The 19,391-nt window shown below is 53.9% G+C and overlaps 1 protein-coding gene across 1 annotated transcript; it reads left to right on the top strand.

The window, feature by feature from the left end:
- Positions 1-2,445: 2,445 nt before the first annotated feature.
- Positions 2,446-18,350, top strand: WNT5A (Wnt family member 5A). Its single transcript, XM_052644007.1, has 5 exons — positions 2,446-2,532; positions 8,405-8,538; positions 9,809-10,059; positions 14,225-14,517; positions 17,892-18,350. The coding sequence occupies exons 1-5, from the start codon at positions 2,527-2,529 to the stop codon at positions 18,348-18,350; spliced, it is 1,143 nt and encodes a 380-aa protein (XP_052499967.1). The 5' UTR covers positions 2,446-2,526.
- Positions 18,351-19,391: the final 1,041 nt, after the last annotated feature.

Genomic DNA, 19,391 nt, shown 5'->3' with positions numbered 1-19,391 from the left:
GCCCTTTTGATGCGCCTAGCAGGTCAGGGCCCTGGAGGGGTGCAGTCAGCTAGGACAAGTCAGGGTCAGGAAGGGACTTGGGAGGCACCTGCGGCGATGCCCTGGGGTAGTCCGCCAGAATGGGAGTGGGGAATGGAAAGAACAAACAGCTACCATCCCAAGTACCCGCCTTAAGGTCAAGTACATGCTGGAGTTACTGAGGAAATGCTGTGTGTGTGTTGTGTGTGTGTGTGTGTGTGTGTGTGTGTGTGTGTGTGATGTGATGTGATGTGATGTGAATATGTGGGGTGTGGGTGTCCCTTCCACCTTCGGTTGGGGATGGCGAGAACTGAGAAGAGTAACTATGTTCCAATGTGAGGCATGGTTTAACCTGGGTGGCGCCCTTGGCATACTGGGTGTAGGCAACAATCTGGCAACCCTGCCCAAGCAGGACCCCCAAACCACAGGTGTCTGGAAGTGCCTGGAAGTTGCAGCGGAACCCGATTTTGCCGAACTCTGCAGGCTTCTCACCTGAGATTGGGAACGAGTCAAGATCCAACCGGCAGGACCGCGGGTCGCTTCTAGATGCACTGGGTCACAGCCAAGATGCTCAAATCTGCTACACTGGGGGCAGGACTCGCGCACTTACCCTCTTTTCCAGCCCGGGGGCTTGGGGACCCTCCCCCAGGGATAAGAATGGGGAGGTGGTCCTCCTAGAGGTTCCGTGGCATGGCGGCAGCCTGGGTGCAGCCCCGTGCAAGCAGCCTTGGACAGGCGAGCCAAGGGGTCCAAGCTGAAGTTGGGGTTCACCTTCCAGCGGGTAGGCGGCTTTGGAAGGAGAGCAGAGCGCCAGGCGGCTGTCAGGCTGCGGCTAAGGAATGGACCTCTCTCTTTCATCAGATGCCTGGGGGATGGGAAGCCAAGAGGAGGGGGCTCCTGCTGGGAGTGTATCCCGACGCCCCCCTGCACCCCAGCTTGTGGTACGGCTTTAAAATCCTGCGGAGTTTGTCATAGGTCGGCCTCACCACGCATGCGCAAAGGCAAAGTTAGTTTTTTTTCTCCCATCCACCCCCGCCCCCCCCCCCCCCCCCCCCGCCCACCCGCCCCTTCTCTTTCCAGCCGCCTTTGGTTCTCCAACTTAATTTTTTTTTTTTCTCTGAGAACACCAGGGGAAAGAGGAGTCCGGAGAGAGGGAGGGAGAGGAGGAGGCAGTTGGCCAGGAGGGCCGGGGGGTGGGGGGGGGGACGTGGTCCTTGCGGTCGGTCAGTCTGTCTGCGGGGCGCAGGATCGCGTGGAAGTTTGCTGCAAGCTCCCAGGCGCCGCCTCCGCCACCCGGAGTCCGGTTCTGTGCAGCCTCTGCCGAGTGAGCTCCTTCGCCGCTGCCGGAACCCGACCGCCCGCCGCCCGCTGCCCGCTCTCCCGCCCCTCCGGCCCCGGCGCCAAACGAGGAGGTGGGCAGCCACGCCGGCCATGGACCGCCGGAGCTGAAGAGCCTCTGCGAAGCCCCTGGCCCTCGCGCCTCTTCGCGCTTTTCCCTGGAAAGGTGGGGGAAGAGAGGGGGACTAACCAGAAGAGAGAAAGAAGAGGGTAGGGAGGGGGAACCGGTGTCTCCCCCGGGGGCAGTCGCGCATCGACCCCGAACCCACCAGAGGCAGAACTTTCAGGGACGACTTTTACCAGTTTGCTCCCACCTTTTTGCCAAACCCTAAAAATGAAAGGACAAAAGTTGGCGCTGACTCTGGCAGCTCGGATGACGACTGGAGCGTTTTCAGCGGCATCTCCAGGAGAAAAAACCGTGCGCGTCTGATTGTTCTGTGGCCCCCAAGCTGCAGTGCGCGTGTGTGTCGGGGGTGTGTTTGGGTGTGTGTCTGTGTGTGTACACAGACGTCCACACACTCACTCGCAGCCGCGGGATCAGCGCCTGGAAGCAGACGTTTCGGCTACAGACTCAGACTCATAGAGGAGGAGCTGGCGATCGGGAGGCGTGAGCCACCAAAAGTGCAGGATCCTGGTGTGAATGAACCGGAGGCACCTGGGCGCAGGGATCACCTCCCCCACACCCCGCCCCGGGCCAGAGTTGAGTTGTGGGGCATTTTTTTTCACCCTCTTGTGAAGAATTTTTTTTTTATTATTTGTTGTAAAGTCTTTTGCACAATCACGCCCACATTTGGGGTTGGAAAGCCCTAATTACCGCCGTCGCTGATGGACGTTGGAGAGGGAGCGCCTCGCCGAGGAACAGTCGCCTGCGCGCCCTCGCCGGACCCGCGGCTCCCTTGTTGCGCGCCGGCCGGGCCCTGCTCCTGCTGCCGGCAGGCGGACTTCGGCGCCCCCTCGGTTCCCGCGCGCATCCCAGCGCTACTCTGGCTCGGGCACCCAGACTCGAACGCTAGTGACGGCTTAGGCTCCAGTCCCCAGAGCCTGCCGGACGAGCCCTGGAGGAAGCCGCAGCTCTGCGCAGGATCGTCTCCTCAGGCTTAACGAGGACGCTCCGCTCCGGTTCTTCGGCTCTGGTGGCGACTTCCTCTCCGCGCCCCCCTCCCCCTCGCAATGAAGGTAGGTGTTCTCTGTGCCGCCGAGGCCCCTCACTTCTATTTTTCTTTACATTGTTTTCTTTTGGAAGTTAACTGACCCCCCCCACCTCTCCCTAACCCCCCTCCATTTCTCCTACCTCTGGAGACGCTAGAACCCCCCGCGTAGCTGGCAGAGACCCCTACCCTTTCGCCCTCCCCCCATCCCCGTGCACTACCTCGGTCTCCCAGGAGACAGACCTCTTCTTGTCCCACCAAAAGTTCTGCAAACTTTTTTAGACTTTGGAGAAAAAGTGGGGTAGAGACAGCGCAGAAAAACTGAGAGGTCCGCAGACGACTTTCCTTTTGCCCTGAGAAACTCAAGTGTAGCTTAGTATGTATATTTCAGTAACAGGATAATGATTCAATTCAACAAATATTTACCAAGCGCCCACTGGCGCGGACCCCGAGAGGGTGGGTGGCCGGGGCTCAGAAAGGGGAAGGGGACTCCTTGGTTGAGAGACCGTGAAGCCAGACCAGGAGCCGACTATTCCTGAGCCTCGTACCCCCGCCCTCTGCTGCCAGAGGCCAGGTTGCCGGCTCAACGCAGCCGGGGAACCCAAGCGCAGCAGGCCCTGTGCCTTTAAGAGTGCCTGGCAGGGGGCCAGCTCGCACCCTGGCGCAGGGATGGGGTCCTGTTATTAGCATTATTAGCCGCCACTGGGTGAACTCCGCACTTTGCAGCGGTGATGGGGGTGGGGAGGGCTGGCGGTGGTTGCTCTAATTTGGTCCACTGGGAGAGCGCACCCCGGCCCCCCGTGCGGAATCCTCCTTGTCCTTTAGAAACATTTGGGCCTCCGGATTGGGAGAGCGGGCAGGGGGCAGTTTGTGAACTCTTGTTTGTTTTAATTGTCAGTTGTATGTTAAAGCCGAGTCACACACTCCGAGGGTCACCGAGAGTTCACTTTTACGAAAAGTTAACATTTCCTGCAGTATAACTAGCTATTTTCCAAACAATTTTTCCTCTCTGTCCTCCAAGCTTCGATCCTTATTTTCATTTTTCTTGATTCTCCACTTTCAAGTTTTCTAGAAAATATCTTTGGGATTGGAATTCAGATGTTTCCTAAAGCACCCCCCAAAGAAGTTTGTAGAAAAACCCACAACTTGGAGACCCCGTGGCCTGTTTTACTCTCCAATCGCAGTCTGGCATGGGGGCCCCTTCTCGTCTCCCGTCTTTCTTTAGATGGACAGCTCGCTGTTTGGAAGTCACTTGGAGTCAGTGGTGGGATCACACCTCCTCACCCACTGCCCTCCTGCCAACGTTCAAGGCTACTCCGGCCAGATGCAGAGATTTTGCTTCTAGACAAACTCTGTGGGGAGCCGAGGGTGTGCAGGCAGTGGACATTGTGTGTCCCAGTGTGTGGATCTGTGCCCTGCATGTTGTGGAGAGTGAAGGGCCAGTTGTTCTCGGGTCTTGCACATATTAAATCCTCAGCCAGGACCGGTGCCACAAAGGAAGACCCTTCCTCCCCAGGAGGCTCGGTCACAGTCCCTTGCGTTTCCCTCGGCTCAACCGAGCGCTCTGGTGCACAAGGGGTTAGCACCGTCTGCCGGAGTTCAGCTAGTCCTCTGCCTTTTTCTTTCTCGCTGTGCGGTGCCGGCTGCCCCCTGTTGGCTGCCTTGAGGTAGGACATCTTGGAGCCTGTGTCTTGGCTGGGCAGGCAGCTTGCTCGCCTCCTCCTCCCACCTCTGGCTTTACAAGAACATCCCTTCGGATCTCCAGGTCCCACTCTCCCAGGAAGGCCCCTCGGAGGCCTCCAGAGGACATGCTGCCCTGCGTGGCTGCATTAGTAAGGGGCCAAGTGTCCGACCCAGCGAATGGGGCTCGGGCGAGTGGAAGAAGGGTTGGTACCCCTTCTCCCGGGCACATTAAGGAGCAGGAGGGTCCCCCTAGGAACTCTCGGGTCTGGTCTTGAGGCCCTCACTGGTTCACCCTGTAGCCGAGGACCAGCGCTTCTTTTTCGCTCTCGACCTCAGTTTCTTGTCTATTAAAAAGTGGAGTTGAAACCACCTCTGGAAAATGGGTGTTGAAGCGTTCTGTCATTTCCCTTCTCTTTCCTTCCGCCGACAAACAGTTCTTTGGGACAGAGTTGATAGGCTGTGCCTAGAGATCTGGGGAAGGTAGAAGTGATGTTTCCCTCTCTTCCCTGGTCCCCCCAGGTGCGTGTGTGTGTGTGAGAGAGAGAGAGTTGCCTTGCAGTCTGGAGATCTTGTCTGAGGATGGATGAGGTGAGGCCGGCAAGAGAACGAGACTTGGCCACTGTCCTTCCCTCGGAGACTCCTTGGTACCCGACTTGGTGTCCCTTCTGAGTCAGGGCAGTCAGAAGCCGCACACCTTCCTTGCACTGATTTGGGCTCAAGGAACTCCCTCCTCCACCTCCTCCCTTGGCTCCCCCACCCCTTCCGACCCTCAGTGCTGTGGATACATCCGGGTGGCTAGGGGCAGCTCCGGCTCTCTTGCTCCAGGCTAGAGGCCTGGGGGAGCGCGGGCTCCTCCTGGGCTCCCCCAAAATGGACCTCCTTTCAGCCTACCATCCCCTTCCGCTTCTCCTCGCGTTCCCCAACTTTGTGGCTCCCCCTGAATTTTTCTCCTGCAGTTTTCTCCATCTCTCTCTCCTTGCTTTCGGGAGAGATTGAAGTGGGGAAAACAAAATTTATCTCCCACTAAGAGCTGGGATTCTTAAGAGTTTCCTGTGCTTTTCGCCACCGCGAGCCCAGGTCAATCTAATATATTCTCCCAGTTTCTCCATCATTTCCGCTTCCAGAGACTAGGGCCTGGGGGCTGGGGCTGGACGTGAAGTGGAAGGGGCTGCCCAGGCCGAGTGAGGTAGCGCCAGTGGCTGAGGGGCGAGAATTTTCTCCCTGCCTCGAGGGAATTTCTTTTTAGGCGCTTCTGGCCTCCGACGTGGGCGTGCTTTCCCAGTCTTTCTGCCGCCCCCCAAAGTTCTCTAGAGGATTCTCGGCCCGCACACCAGTTGATAAAGAAGGGGTAGGGACACTTTTAATCCAGCGGGGAAGGGTTTGGAGGAGAGACAGTATAAGCCGACTCTACGTGGGTCTGTTCTGGGGCTGGAAACAAGGGCGCGCAAACGCCCTACCCCCACCTCACCCCTCCCTTGCGCTTGAACCTCTCAAATGCCCGCAGCCCTCCTCTCTGACGCGCACTAGAAACAGATTCCAAGTATCCTTACAAAGTCCATTTTCTCGGACCCTGAAATTGTTCAGAATTTTTAGCCTGGTCTTTCTTCGGTGAATTCAGCTTCTGCCCAGAACTTTTTACCCTGCGTGTTACTGTCTCCTGAGAGGTCTTATTTTGTCCTTTTTGGATCAGTTCTCTTGGTAAACAGGCAGGGACGTTTACCCTACAGTTCGATGTATCAGTGAGTTGGCTGTGGGTTCCTTCAGTCTTTAAAACTTGTGGGGCCTTTTCTGGGTTGCACGGGGGATTGGAGCGGGAAGAGGGCCAAGCTGTTTCCGGGCAAGCGCGCGGGTTAAGTGGAGACGCGACTCGCGGGGCTCTCCCGGCAGATTCCCTTCGGGATACCCCCGGCCTACTCCCAGCCTTGGGCTTAGAGACCCGCGTCGCGGAAGCCAACTGCCCCGCTCCCATTTTGGCCCCAGTTCTGTAAACGAGTGGCTTCTCCCCGAGGTCGTCGGGCCGAGAGTGGGATCGGTTTGTGTGGCTTCTCTTCTAACAAAGAGATCCGCAGTAATCCGCGGAATCTGTTATCAATTTCTGCGCTGCCCGCGCCCCGCCCCGAGTGCCCCGCCCGTCGGAAAGCTGGAAAAGTGCGCGCGTCCCGCAGCGCGGTCTCTGCCTGCGCCTGGGAAGCACGTCGGAGAGCGTGTGTGTCTGTGCACGAGTGAGTGTGTGAATGTGCCGGAGTGTGAGTGTGTATGAGTGTGTGCACGCGCGCGGCCTTGGCCCCCGATGGAGAGAGTTGACTTCGCAGCTTGGGCCGCTCGAGAAGGCAGCCCTCGCGAGCTACCCCCTCCCCTAGAGGAAACTTGACACTTCGGGCGGGGGTGGGGAGGAAGACCGAGCCTTCTCTCTCCTGGGCTGGGGAAACCCCAGGCTTCTCTTCTGCGGCATGCGCCCCCCAGCTTTGCGACGTTTTAGGGATGAGTGGACCTCGGGCGCGGAGCTCTGGGTGGCGGGCACTGAGGACCGCATAAGCATTTCCTCTAGAGAAGCCCCGAGGAATCCGGGCCAAAAGGGAGGCTGGCAAGGGAAAGCCGAGGCGCGCTCCTCAGCCCCTTCGCGTCTCCACCGCTGCCTCGGTCCCCCCAGTCTTTCCTGGTGCCGGTTCCAGCCCAGGCCCTTCTGCAGCCTGGAGGAGGTTCACATTTTCTTTTCCGAGGAAGGGGCTCCCTTGGCAGCCGAGGGTGGCGCAGCGCGGCAGGGTTACTCTTATCAGAGATGTAAAGGGGATTTTGGAAAGCCGTTCCTCCCACCCGCCGCTGTCTCGCTCCGCCGCCGCCTACAGGTGGAGAAGTCACCAGTGGGGAGGACGGCGGCGGAAACCTCCAAGGCTGTCCCCGGCCCCCGAAATTCTTGACGACGGGAATCTTTGCTGCCGAGGCCCTCTGCGCCCTGGAAGCCAGGGGCTCGGCCGAGGCGCGGGAGCCAGCGCATCTCTGGCCCAGCCGGGGGCTCCTTCGCACCGGCCCGGCCCGGGCCTCACCCTGCACTCTCATCTTGCGGGACTGACCCAACCGCGTCCGAATTGGGCTGGAGGGTTGGGTAGCGGAGTTTCAAGACCACGCTCAAGGTGCCCCGATGGCGAGATGATGAACTCCAGACCAGGACCAAAGGAAACTAGAGTCCCCTCGGCTTCCTTTCCCCTTTCTCCGTGGCAGCTGCTATAAGTGGGGACTGGAGGGAGCGGTAGTGGGAGTGAGATCAGATTTTGGGGGAGAGCTGTGGGGAGGGCCGGGAAGGGAGCCCCTCTCCTCTCCTCGGACAGCGGGGCTGGGGTTGGGGGGGTGTATCCCTCCTCTGGGATACACTCCAAGGCGGAGGCCGAAGGCAGAGAGAGGGCACTGGTTTCCGGTTTCCTGCGTTGGGAGAGCAGCTCGCCCATCCTCTTATGCCCCGTGTGCCCCCATCTGCTTCTCCCCACTCCAGTCTGGCCGAAGAGCGGTTTAAGGAAACCCAGGCTGCCTTGCCCGCTATGGAAGCGGCTAGCCCCGGAGCGGGCCGTAAACTGATTATGAAACTGATGATGTTAATTCAGAGCTGCATTTCCCAGCTGGGCACTCCCGCGCGCGCCGCTCCCGGGGGCCTCGCCCCCCACCCCTTGCCCTTCCCTCCCGCGTGCTGCCCCCACCCCCCACCCCCGCGCCGGCCACCCCGCCTCCTCCGCAGCCGCCGGCGGCGCGCTTCACTCGCCTTCGCGCTCCTCTCGCCCATGGAATTAATTCCGGCTCCACTTGTTGCTCGGCCCAGGTCGGGGAGAGGACGAGGGTGGCAGCGGGTCCCCGAGTGAACTCCCGAGGAGGGACTCAGCACAGCGCGAAACTAGAGGGGAGCGAGGGGGTGCAGGACGCGAGCAAGCAGGAAGGAGGCAGCGCCTGGCACCGGGGCTTTGACTCAACAGCATTGAGACATGTTTGTAATCGCTGGCGTGCCCCGCGCGCAGGATCCCAGCGAAATCAGATTTCCTGGTGAGGTTGCGTGGGTGGATTAATTTGGAAAAAGAAACTGCCTATATCTTGCCATCAAAAAACTCACGGAGGAGAAGCGCAGTCAATCAACAGTAAACTTGAGAGATCCCGGATGCTTCCGTTGTTTAAACTTGTATGCTTGAAAATTATCTGAGAGGCAATAAACATCTGCTCCTTTCTTCCCTCTCCAGAAGTCGATTGGAATATTAAGCCCAGGAGTTGCTTGGGGGACGGCTGCAAGGGCAATGTCTTCCAAGTTCTTCCTAATGGCTTTGGCCATATTTCTCTCCTTCGCCCAGGTTGTAATAGAAGCTAATTCTTGGTGGTAAGTTTATCCTCTATGCATATTCTTTCGCTTTAAGATGCGTTTGTATTGTATAATGAATGCTGCAGGATTCTCAAGTCGTGAATTTGGGTGCATTTATGTAACACACACACACACACATATATTATATATATTTATATATGTGTGTATATATGAACATAAAAATGTATCTTTAAATCAAATTTTTCTTTAAATTTTGTGAATTAAAATTTTTGCTAATTTTTAACACTGTGAAGCTTATCTTGAGCTCCATAGGGAATAGAAGCTATAAATTTAACTTTTGGTTTTTTTTGAGGTTCAGATTATGCTTGTAGTACATCATGTAATTAAGGGAAACCAGAATTCACTTCTCTAATAATTGTAAGCCCATCTATAAAATGTGCTTTTGCTACCTCTAGGTAGTAAAAGTGAGTTCCAACACTTATTTTCTGTCACTTGAGGTCACTAATTTTCAGGGTCTAAGGTAGGCAGAGTTACTAGGAAGATAGCTAAACTCCAAGTGGGGAAGTACTGGGGGCTTGAAATTTAATCAAAAGAGGTTATCTTGAGTAGTTCAGTGTCCCTAAATGCGGGTTTCTTGCTGGTAGGGGCCTAGAGGGTAGACTGCATTATATCTAGAGGATTATTTTTGACTGCGTTCTGGTTTTTTTTTTTTTTACTGTAAATGAACAGTGTTTTTCTGTCAAACATGACTTCTGTTCCCCGGATACTCTGTCTTGGGTCCCTCACAGTCACATAAGGAGCCCTTTTAAAATGTCCAGAACAGGGTGAATTTTCTTCCGTCTGTATACTTGTCCTCCTGTTTCGTCCATCAGTCAAAAGGAACTGCTATCTCCTACCCGTGTCGAATTGTGTCTGCTTTCGGTATTCATACATTTTCAAGCAGATCGGTCCAATTTGTGGGGCAAAGTGAGTCATTTTCTCTCGTCAGACGCCCATCCCCCCCCCCCCCCCGACTGCCTTTTACCCCATTTCTGGTGTGGAATATCAGAAATTTTGGTTCAGGGATATGGCAGAAAGGGGCAAGGAGGGGAGTGAGAACTCTAGCTGAGAAGCCAGATGGCGGGATAGGGGCTATACAATGCCTCCGTTTTCTGAGTGGAGTTTAAACAGAGGAGTTCTATGAAGCCCGTCTCATACTTTGTCATGAGGACAAGCAGGAGAGAAAAAGCATCTGTGTGCTTAAACTTCTGTATTGCTGACATGTTTTCAGGGGGCCCACCTTGAGAGTTCACGTAAATCTTGAATGCACATCTCCCCCCCTTTTTAGGTCGCTAGGTATGAATAACCCTGTTCAGATGTCAGAAGTATATATCATAGGAGCGCAGCCTCTCTGCAGCCAACTGGCAGGACTTTCCCAAGGACAGAAGAAACTCTGCCACTTGTATCAGGACCACATGCAGTACATTGGAGAGGGCGCCAAGACGGGCATCAAGGAGTGCCAGTATCAGTTCCGACACCGGCGGTGGAACTGCAGCACCGTGGATAACACCTCTGTCTTCGGCAGGGTCATGCAGATCGGTAGGAAGTCGTTTCAGATATTGTTAACTACATAGAAACTCTTCTCCTAGGAAACGTCTCTAGTGTTTTACTTAGAGCTTCCTCTGATGGGACTCTTCCAGCAGGGTGGCGGCCTGGGACTTCTGTCATTATGGCTGTGTTCGTGCCTGTCCTCTAGATGTCTAATGATAAGTTTTGGACTTTTTGAATTAGATCAGGAGGGGGTGGGCATCAACTACACCTTGATTTTTCTGATCACTTAATTTTCCTAAAAAGCATTTTGTGTAAAATAGTACCGGAACACTTATTTTGGTTTCACAAAAGTAGATGGGGAAATCTGAGTCATTTCTGTCCTTAAACTTCAAAACTCTTAACTGTTAGAAGTTTCCTAACCTAAGCCACAATTCAGATGGCCCAGACATCAAACTGAAAATTGCCATCTTGCAGAATGCTGGATGAGCGGCATGTAAGTAAGGTTTTAATTTTCCTAATACAGATATTTCCTAAAGCTATCTATCTATCGAGATATATGTTAGCCACTTTACTTTTAGTCCCAGGAAGAATTTTAATTAGAAGTGATCCAATTTACATTTGTATTGGCCATTGATATAAGAACACCTGCTTCAAAGGGCATCCTGGAAACTTAAAAGTGTTCAATATATCTTTCACAGTCCAGTTCTTTATTTTTAAATGTGTTGTTGAACTTGTTATTCTATTCAGGGAGAAGGTGGCACTAAAACTGGGCTAAAGGCAAAGAATTTGGAAAATCAGTCTGCCTCTGGTTTGGTTGAATAGCGTAGGCTACAGTCTGACAGATGTGGTCCTGTGTGTGTTTGCTAGTGAATATTTTTGGTCTCTTTACTTTTATGCAAACAAGCCCATATAATTAATATGACTGCAGTGACTCCTAAAATAAGAAGCAATTTATCAAAGCAATTAACTATTTATACTGACTGAAGATAAAAAGTTGGCTTAATGTCCGTCACGGATGGATAAAATGCTTTTTAAAAAAACCCTGAAAAGTGCATTCATTGAGAACAAAAAAGAGTTGTCAGTGGATGTTTGAGCCAAGTGGCTTCATAAACTAAAAAAATAATACAGGACTGGAAACCATTCCTCTAATTGAATGGGAGAACGGTCTGCAGCCTCAGCCTACAGAGCCTCCTAGGGCTTTCCTGTTAATGATTAAAATGTGCTAATGCATATTCTGGGACCTGAATCTAGGAATTAAGCTTCAGGAACACAGGAGTTTTCCCCAAATATGGGCTGCCTTATGTGGTTAACTCGGGGTGTAGTGAAGATTTAATTCTCCTGCATTTTGATGATATTGTGAGTGATCCAAAAACATCTTTGTCAGCTATATCACAGTAACCTCTCAGCTTTCTCTTCACCTTGGCCTTATGTGTTCCCTCTATCTGCCTTCCTCTCAAACTTTGGGAGTTTTCCCCATGTGTATGAGTTAGTGAAAATCATATACCTCTGATGGTAACAAGGAAGGAAAACAGCAATTGGAACTGTTTTTCTGTATAGTCACTGGAACACAGCTTTGATTTAAGATCCTCTTTGTATGTAGCCTGTTTGGGGCCAAAATGTTCAGAATAAGCTATCATTTGCTAAGTGGATTTGAGCTCTGCTGAAGATTTATTTAAAATGTGGTCCAAGATTCAAAGAGCCTGCTTCCTCAGGGAACAAGCAGAACCCCTGGTACAAAGGCCTGTGTTTAATTGTCCCCTGTCGACTCTCTGGTCCTTAGCTGTGTGGCACCGTCTCGGTTGATGGGTAGTAGGCAGGAGTGGACGCTCGTGATGGCCCCAGAGGAGGGAGCCCTCCTGGGTCCAACCATCCCCAAGGCCCCCTCGCCAAAGGGTCCTCAGGTGGCCGAGCTCTCAGAGCAGACAGCTGCTGCAGGGTGGCTCATGGTGGAACACAGGGCCTTAGAGAGAGAGATGAAAACTCAATCGATTTTTATGGAAGAGGAACATTAACCCCACCCCAATGGTGGAAAAGTTCCTTCATTTTCACTTTTCTGCTTTAGGGTTTGTTAGATGAGAATGAGCTAAGGGAAATTTTGAAACACCTTTGATGCGAAGTGTGTGGGTGCCCACTCCAGAGCATGGAGGTCACCAGGGACGTGGAAGCTGGCTCTCCTCCCTGAGAGACCCTATGATGAGGCCAGTGTCTGAGACGCAGGCTGCCACCCCCAAGCGCTCACCTACATTCTCGAGAGGCCAGTCCAGGCGCTGTACACAGTCGCCTCTTCATTATGAAAACTTCCTCATTTTTCATCATGCTAGCCTTTCCTTCCAGCTTTTGTCTCCGGCTTGTCTTTGTTTGCCTGCTGTGAAAAGATGTGTAAGAGAGGCGCCGTCCCCAGAGGGTGAGGACAGGAGAGGCTGATCTCTCAGGGCGGAGCTGTCACCGGATGCAGTGCTGCTTCCAGGACTGGGTCCCCACGCTGCAGCCAGAGAGCACTTCTCGTGCTGACGTTTTCCCTGCAGTGACCAGCTAGCTTAGAGATTGCTACCAGGTTTGATTTCTGGGACAAAAAAAGAAAATGGTCAAGAATAGCACTGTCGTGCTTTGTATAAAATCCCTTTGATGCTCTCTGTATGCAGGACAGTGTTTTTTCTCTTCCTCTGTCTCCAGAGGATGGTTTATCTCTTCCTCAAGCTACCTCTGTATTCTACGAGTCTCCCGTCCACAGGCTTTTCTGTACTATCAGTGTTAATCCTCAGATCACTCCCTAGGATCTGTCTGCTTTCCTCATTTCTCACCACTCCCTTGATGTTCTCTGCCTTGCTAATTCAACTAGATAGATAGATGGAACACCCCCACAGGAACTTTCTGGATCCTCCTGCCAACCACCAGCACACTCCTCAAGTTATTCATTTTTTACAATGTTGGGGGGAAGGTTTGGTAAATCAGAGCCATCAACATTTCTGAGAGGGGAATCACAAGTGGTCGCAGATTGAGGGGCAGAAGCTCAAAGGAAGGGCAGACTGCAGGTTCCCCGAGTTGGCAGAGCCACCCTCCTGCAGGATGGCCCCTGAGTACTATGGTCCCTACCCCCACCAAAAAAAGCTCTTTAAGAGAAACTGATCCTGGTACAGGGATCCCAGTGTCAGAAGGGGCCTTTTCCCCCTGGGCATCTAATTCAATACGCTTATTTTATAGTTGAGGAAAATGAGGCCCCCTCATCACCCCATGCCTCTAGGCCCAGCTTCAGCTGGCCGGGTATTAACCCTTCTCCCTCGTAGTATGACACTTTCATTAAGTGACTTCTTGTCCCATGTAGAAATGTGTCTGGGTACAAGTGGAAACTGGAAATTAAGATAGTCTATCCTCACCTCCGTTTTTCTCCATACAAATAGGGCTCCTATAGAACTGCTTGACAGGGAGATATTCTTTACAAGTTTTAGGGAAGGAGAACCTTTCTCTTCTTTTCTCCTTAAGGCTGTATTTTCCCCCTCTTTGTGTTGTCTTCCTGACACTTGGAGTCAGAGGCTGCTGCGGAGTCGCAGAAGTGACATTAAAGAACGGCAGGCTGTTGTGCAAGTAAGATACCTTCTTGAGTGAGAAGCATCAGGCCGGTCAGCTTGGGAACTGAGAAGAGTCGAGAGTTTCATTTGTAACTCTCTAGGAACCGGTTGATAAATATCCTCTGGGGAAGTCAGGAGCCTTGTTCTGAGTCAGACTTGATGCTGCAAATGGAGGAAGGGGAAGCCAGGTTACTACCAGTGGGGCCACAGGAGCGGGAAGGGAGGGGCGGCTGCAGTGTGTGGCTTCCCTGGGGGCCCAGGGCTTTCAGTGGCTCTGAGCCTCTGTGCTCCTGTGCTGTGGGTCACTCAGAATGAAAATAGTAACAAATGTTTAAAATAAGTGTCAAGAAGTCTACCCCAATTGTGTGTTTTCTTCCCTTGGTGACTTCTTTCCTAGGCATTTGGGTTATTTTCAGAAGAGGTGTATAGAACAATCCATCTCTGAGCATCCCGCCTTGGGCTCTGCGTGAAATGGCAGAGCAGAGGTGGGGGTGTGTGGGTGTTAATACCCTCCTGGCTGGTTTCTGCGTGTTGGGGCGGAGGGCTGGGTCCTGGGGCCTTCTAGTTCCCCCTCTAGGAGCCGGGTAGGTGTTCGCCGTCTGGGGCTGCAGAGTCGGGGGCGCCCGCTGACCGGTCCTCGCCCGCAGGCAGCCGCGAGACGGCCTTCACGTACGCGGTGAGCGCCGCGGGGGTGGTCAACGCCATGAGCCGCGCCTGCCGCGAGGGCGAGCTGTCCACCTGCGGCTGCAGCCGCGCCGCGCGCCCCAAGGACCTGCCGCGGGACTGGCTGTGGGGCGGCTGCGGCGACAACATCGACTACGGCTACCGCTTCGCCAAGGAGTTCGTGGACGCCCGCGAGCGGGAGCGCATCCACGCCAAGGGCTCCTACGAGAGCGCACGCATCCTGATGAACCTGCACAACAACGAGGCCGGCCGCCGGGTGAGCGTCCCGTCCCGCCGCGGGTCTGGGAGGGGCCGGGGCTCCCGTCTCTCCCTGTGTCTCTGCGACTCTCTTCCTGTCTCCGCCTCCCTTCCTAGCTTTTCCGGTCTATTTCCCCCCCTGCCTGCCCCTCTCTGTCCCTCCACTCCCCTCAGCCAGCTCCCCACAGTCCTCCCTGGAGAGGGGTGCACACCCCAGAAAGGCCTCCTGGAGCGGAAGCAGCCTGCCGTGGCCAGCTCCAGCCAAGGGGCGCCTGCAGTGGCCTGAGAAAGATCTTTCTCCGCCTCTTTAATTAGTCCCCAGTGCAATTGGCCAGGCCAGAGCTAAACATGCTGCTTAGGTTCGCAGCCCTCCTCCCTGGAACAAGTCTGTGGCTGTGATTAAGTCGGGGAGAGGGAGTTATTTATTTCAGTAGGTGCCCAGTTGAGCAAGCCCTCGCCCAGCTCCCGGGTTACCTGCTCCCCTCTCTGTGCCCCTCCTTGTGTCCTCGACAGCAGGCCTGATGGATTGAGGGTTTGTAAAAAGAGCTTTTCTAGGAAAACTCTCCAACCAACGGGGTGGAATTTCGTAGGTCTGACGATCAGGCCTGGAAGGGAAGAGAGAGGGCCTCGGAAGTGTCCGGAGAGAACGTCCTCCCAAGGCAGCCCACTTCCCCACCCCATCCCCCATTTCACTCTTTCCTTCCCCTGGTGGGGCTGTGAAAAGCTCCCTCACAATAGTTAAAAAGAAAGACCTTTTTTTCCTGCGGTTAAACACATGGCACTTTATGGCTGCTTTAAAATGAAGGGGTGAAAACTCTTCCTGACTTTGGCAGCACTGAAAACCAGGACCATTATTTTTTTCAGAGAACCCAAGGTGGGTGCCAGGAACTTTCTGGTCAGAGATCTCACTCTTCTGTGTTTTGGGGTGAGGAACAGGAATGGTAATCACAGAGTAACATCCAGGGGGCAGGAAGGAACCTGAGAGCCCCCCGGCCGCACACCCTCACGTAAAAGATGGGAAACTGAGACTGGAGAACCACTTCCAGGTGGGGGCAGAGAATTAGGGGATGGAGCTGTCAGCCCAGGCACTTTTTTCCTTAAACTAAGGCGTTGCAGCTCAGGGGTAAAGGGCTGCAGGTTTGGGGATTAAAGAAATCTGGGTTGACACCCTGCTCTGTTTCTGAGCCTCCGTTGCCCCATCTGCTCACCGGTTAGATGGACATTAACACTGTCGCTTGGGGTTGCTGTAAGGGCTCACTGGAGTCGTACAATAGACTGAGCCTCGTTACCAACACTTGGCCACTTCTGAGTGCTAACTAATAAGGCTCGGCCGCAGGGCTGAGTTCAGTGTCACCCAGCGGTAAGTGCTTGATGATAACTGAGCCCCTAGACCCAATGAAGCAGAGCACATGGGAAAGTGTGTGAACCCAGATCCCTCCAGGTAACCTGTTTCTTCTCAACTTGACTATGTGGGGGATCACAGAAGGACTCAACTCTGCAGAATCTTACCTGTGATGCCTGAGGGGTCAGATGGTTGCTCCAGGGGAGTGTGGCCACTCCTCTCTGAGGCTCCCCCTTGCTGGGGTGCCTATACCAGGGGTGGACTTTCTGCCCCTTGCAGCTGGCCCAGGCCTTGGAGTGGGCACGGCCACCCCACTGTCTCAGGAGCCTAGCACCTTGGTCCTGTTCTCTACCCAGCACACATCACCTTAATCTGCATGCAGGGCGCCCAGCGTCTCAGACCACAAATGCCTCCAGGACAGAGGTATGGCTGACTCGGGCCCCAGTGTGTCCCTCTCTGGTGCTTTCAGCCTTCTTTGGGGATTTCCTAGGTTTCTCTCATGGAGAGAAATCACAGGAGCTTAGCAACCAAGAAGAGCAGGTCAAGGGACTTCCAAGGGGAGACAGGTGGGGTCAGGGAGTGGGAAAAGCACATTCGATATAATTTCATTTAACATGAGCATTTATACATAGGTTTTTTGGAAATGTTATAGTTGGAGCAGTGAACTATGCTTGATCCTGGTGGATGAGGTTACAGAGAAGACGGTTTTCCTCCAGGATCGTAGGGGTGAGAGGAGGAAAGCTAGACACTGGGTCAGGAAACAGCATTAGACTCCTAGAAAGAGAATCAGGCTTCAGATTCTCCTCGAAGGGGAGTGAAGGTTAAACACGTTTGCAGGACCCTTTCCCACACTATCCACGGGCCTGAAACCCTTCATGTGGAGGGGGTTCGCTTGAGCCCCTTTGAGGAAAGCCCGGTCTGAAGCCCTGGAGGGAGAGGGTGGCTGCTGGGGCAGGAGCTGCTTCTCACAGCTCCAGCCTCCAGGTCCTGACAGGCCGCTGCCAGCAGCACGCTGGCTCAGGAGGCTCACTGGCACAGCACCGGGCAGCTGGCACTGCAGATAGGCAGCGGCCACCCCCAGACCCATGCTGCAGCACCAGGGGACTGGCAGGGGCCCAGCACCATGCCCTCGTCACCCTGCAGACCAGCTTTACTGATTGCATCCTGCCCGCCCAGTACCTCAAGCCAGCATCTCTTGGTTTCACCCTTGTAACACTGCCGTGAGGTTGGCACCGCCACAATGCCCTTTGCAGATGGGGAATGGAGGCCCGGAATGGTGATGCCCTTGCCTAAATTCAGGGGCAGGACAGAATCTGTGTCTGCCTGGGTCCGGGGTGCATGCGCTCAGCCTGCACAGAGCATAGGGGCTGTGCAGGAAGCAGGAGTGAAGGTACCTGAGATCCAGGCCTGGTCCCCCTCTATCCAGCCTGTGTGACTGTCTGGGCCGCTTACCTTCTCTGCGTCACTGGGCCCTCGTCCGGTCCCACCCAGGTTACAACCTTGCTGGGAGGATTTGGTGAGATGAGAGTGGAGAGGCTTTTAGGACAGGGCTCGCCCCATGGCAGTAGGAACAGAAAGAGTGAGGAAAGATGTGAACCCTGACTACTTACCAGCTGGGCACCCATGGCGTGAGCTTGGAGCGCACCTGCCTGGCTTCCAGTCACAGCCCCTCCTTCCCAGTGTTGGGCCGGCAGCACGCCTCGCTGGGCCTCCCTTTCCTTCTCTGAGACGCGGGCGGTGGAGCTCTTCCCTCACAGACCGCTGCTGAAGGAGTCCAGGTGGTCACCTGACAGCAGTCTCCTGCTTCCAAAAAAGAAGCCGAGGCAACAGTTTTGTTTCTTGTTCCCATTCAAAACCAGGTAGTTTATGATGATGATGTGTAACAATGAGGGGCTAAGAACTGATTCATTTTGCAGACTAATTTTTAAAGAAGGCCACAAAAGGCTGCAGGTCTGGAGGACGAGGGAGAGGTGGCCTGGACTGAGCTGGTGACCAGGGTCTGGGTTCCCAGGTGAGGGCGCCTCCCACTGACTGTCCCCTTCTCCCCGCAGACGGTGTACAGCCTGGCCGACGTGGCCTGCAAGTGCCACGGGGTGTCAGGCTCGTGCAGCCTCAAGACGTGCTGGCTGCAGCTGGCTGACTTCCGCAAGGTGGGTGATGCCCTGAAGGAGAAGTACGACAGTGCGGCGGCCATGCGGCTCAACAGCCGGGGCAAGCTGGTGCAGGTCAACAGCCGCTTCAACTCGCCCACCACCCAGGACCTGGTCTACATCGACCCCAGCCCCGACTACTGCGTGCGCAACGAGAGCACCGGCTCGCTGGGCACGCAGGGCCGCCTGTGCAACAAGACGTCCGAGGGCATGGACGGCTGCGAGCTCATGTGCTGCGGCCGCGGCTACGACCAGTTCAAGACGGTGCAGACCGAGCGCTGCCACTGCAAGTTCCACTGGTGCTGCTACGTCAAGTGCAAGAAGTGCACGGAGATCGTGGACCAGTTCGTCTGCAAGTAGCGGGCGCCCTGCCGCCTGCCCGCCGCCCGGCCCCGCTCCCAGGACCCACTTATTTATAGAAAGTACAGTGATTCTGTTTGGGTTTTTTTTTTTTAATGTTTTTTTTATCCCTAAGAGTTGCAACCGGAACCATCCCCCCCGCCCCGTTCCCATCTGAGAACTCTGTGGTTAATAATATTATAATTATTATTTGGCAATAAGGGGGTTGGGAACCAAGAAAATATTTATTTTGTGGATCTTTGAAAAGGTAAGACAAGACTTGTTCTGATGGTATAATGGATGGGGGTGGGGGGGTGGGGGGATAAAACATGCCCTTGCTGAGATGTGTGCACATCTGGAGGTCAAGGAAACATTTTCTTTGTCTCAGCTATCGCATGGGACAGGTAGCACCCCACTGCAAGGAGGTGGCCCGGAGCTATGCGTGACTCAGCAGCGGTGAGCAAAAGGAGTTCTTCGGTCTGGGGAGCCGGAAGGTCTTGAGAAACAGACAAAACAATGAGAACCCCACCCCTCTCTTTCCCAGGGGCTGCCAGCCTGAAATGTTTCCAAAATGTATTTAAAATTAAGAACAAGAATCTCATATCCCTTCAAGAAAGGTTTATCATATGTCTCACTGTCCTGCAGCATTCCATCTATAGCGGGTCCATTCTATTAGCTACTGAAACCTGGGGAGCAGGGAGAGAAGCCCTAGATATTAAAAAACAAAAAACAACTCCTTATATTGAGTCAGTTGGTTTAACATTCAAAGCTGTTGTGAGAATCAGGTTATCCACTTGGAAAAGGATCCCTGGATGATTCTGGTACCAGACATTTTGTTTGGAGAAGGGCAGGGAGGTTGGCTTGGCAATAAAGGAAAATATACTGTAATTTTCTTAGGGATACTTGGTTAATAAATGATAATAATGAAAATAACACATGAATTCCATTCACAGATCCTCAACCCGAACTTCAAGGTACTTGTGTGCAGTTCAGCCCTGCACCAAAGCAGAAAACCTAGCTGAGGGAAAAAAGTGACCTCTGCCCTCCCTCCTTGACCCTGCG

The sequence above is a fragment of the Budorcas taxicolor genome, chromosome 1, assembly GCF_023091745.1.
Source record: "Budorcas taxicolor isolate Tak-1 chromosome 1, Takin1.1, whole genome shotgun sequence".
Lineage (NCBI taxonomy): Eukaryota > Metazoa > Chordata > Mammalia > Artiodactyla > Bovidae > Budorcas > Budorcas taxicolor.
Note: the sequence above shows the minus strand (reverse complement) of the source record. Positions and strands in the feature narration are given on the sequence as shown.

What these genes read in the sequence shown, in the direction of transcription:
- WNT5A (XM_052644007.1), top strand. An exon ending in ATAGAAGCTAATTCTTGGTG is followed by an intron (nt 8,539 to 9,808) that starts GTAAGTTTATCC and finishes CCCCCTTTTTAG; the next exon opens with GTCGCTAGGTATGAATAACC. An exon ending in ACAACGAGGCCGGCCGCCGG is followed by an intron (nt 14,518 to 17,891) that starts GTGAGCGTCCCG and finishes TTCTCCCCGCAG; the next exon opens with ACGGTGTACAGCCTGGCCGA.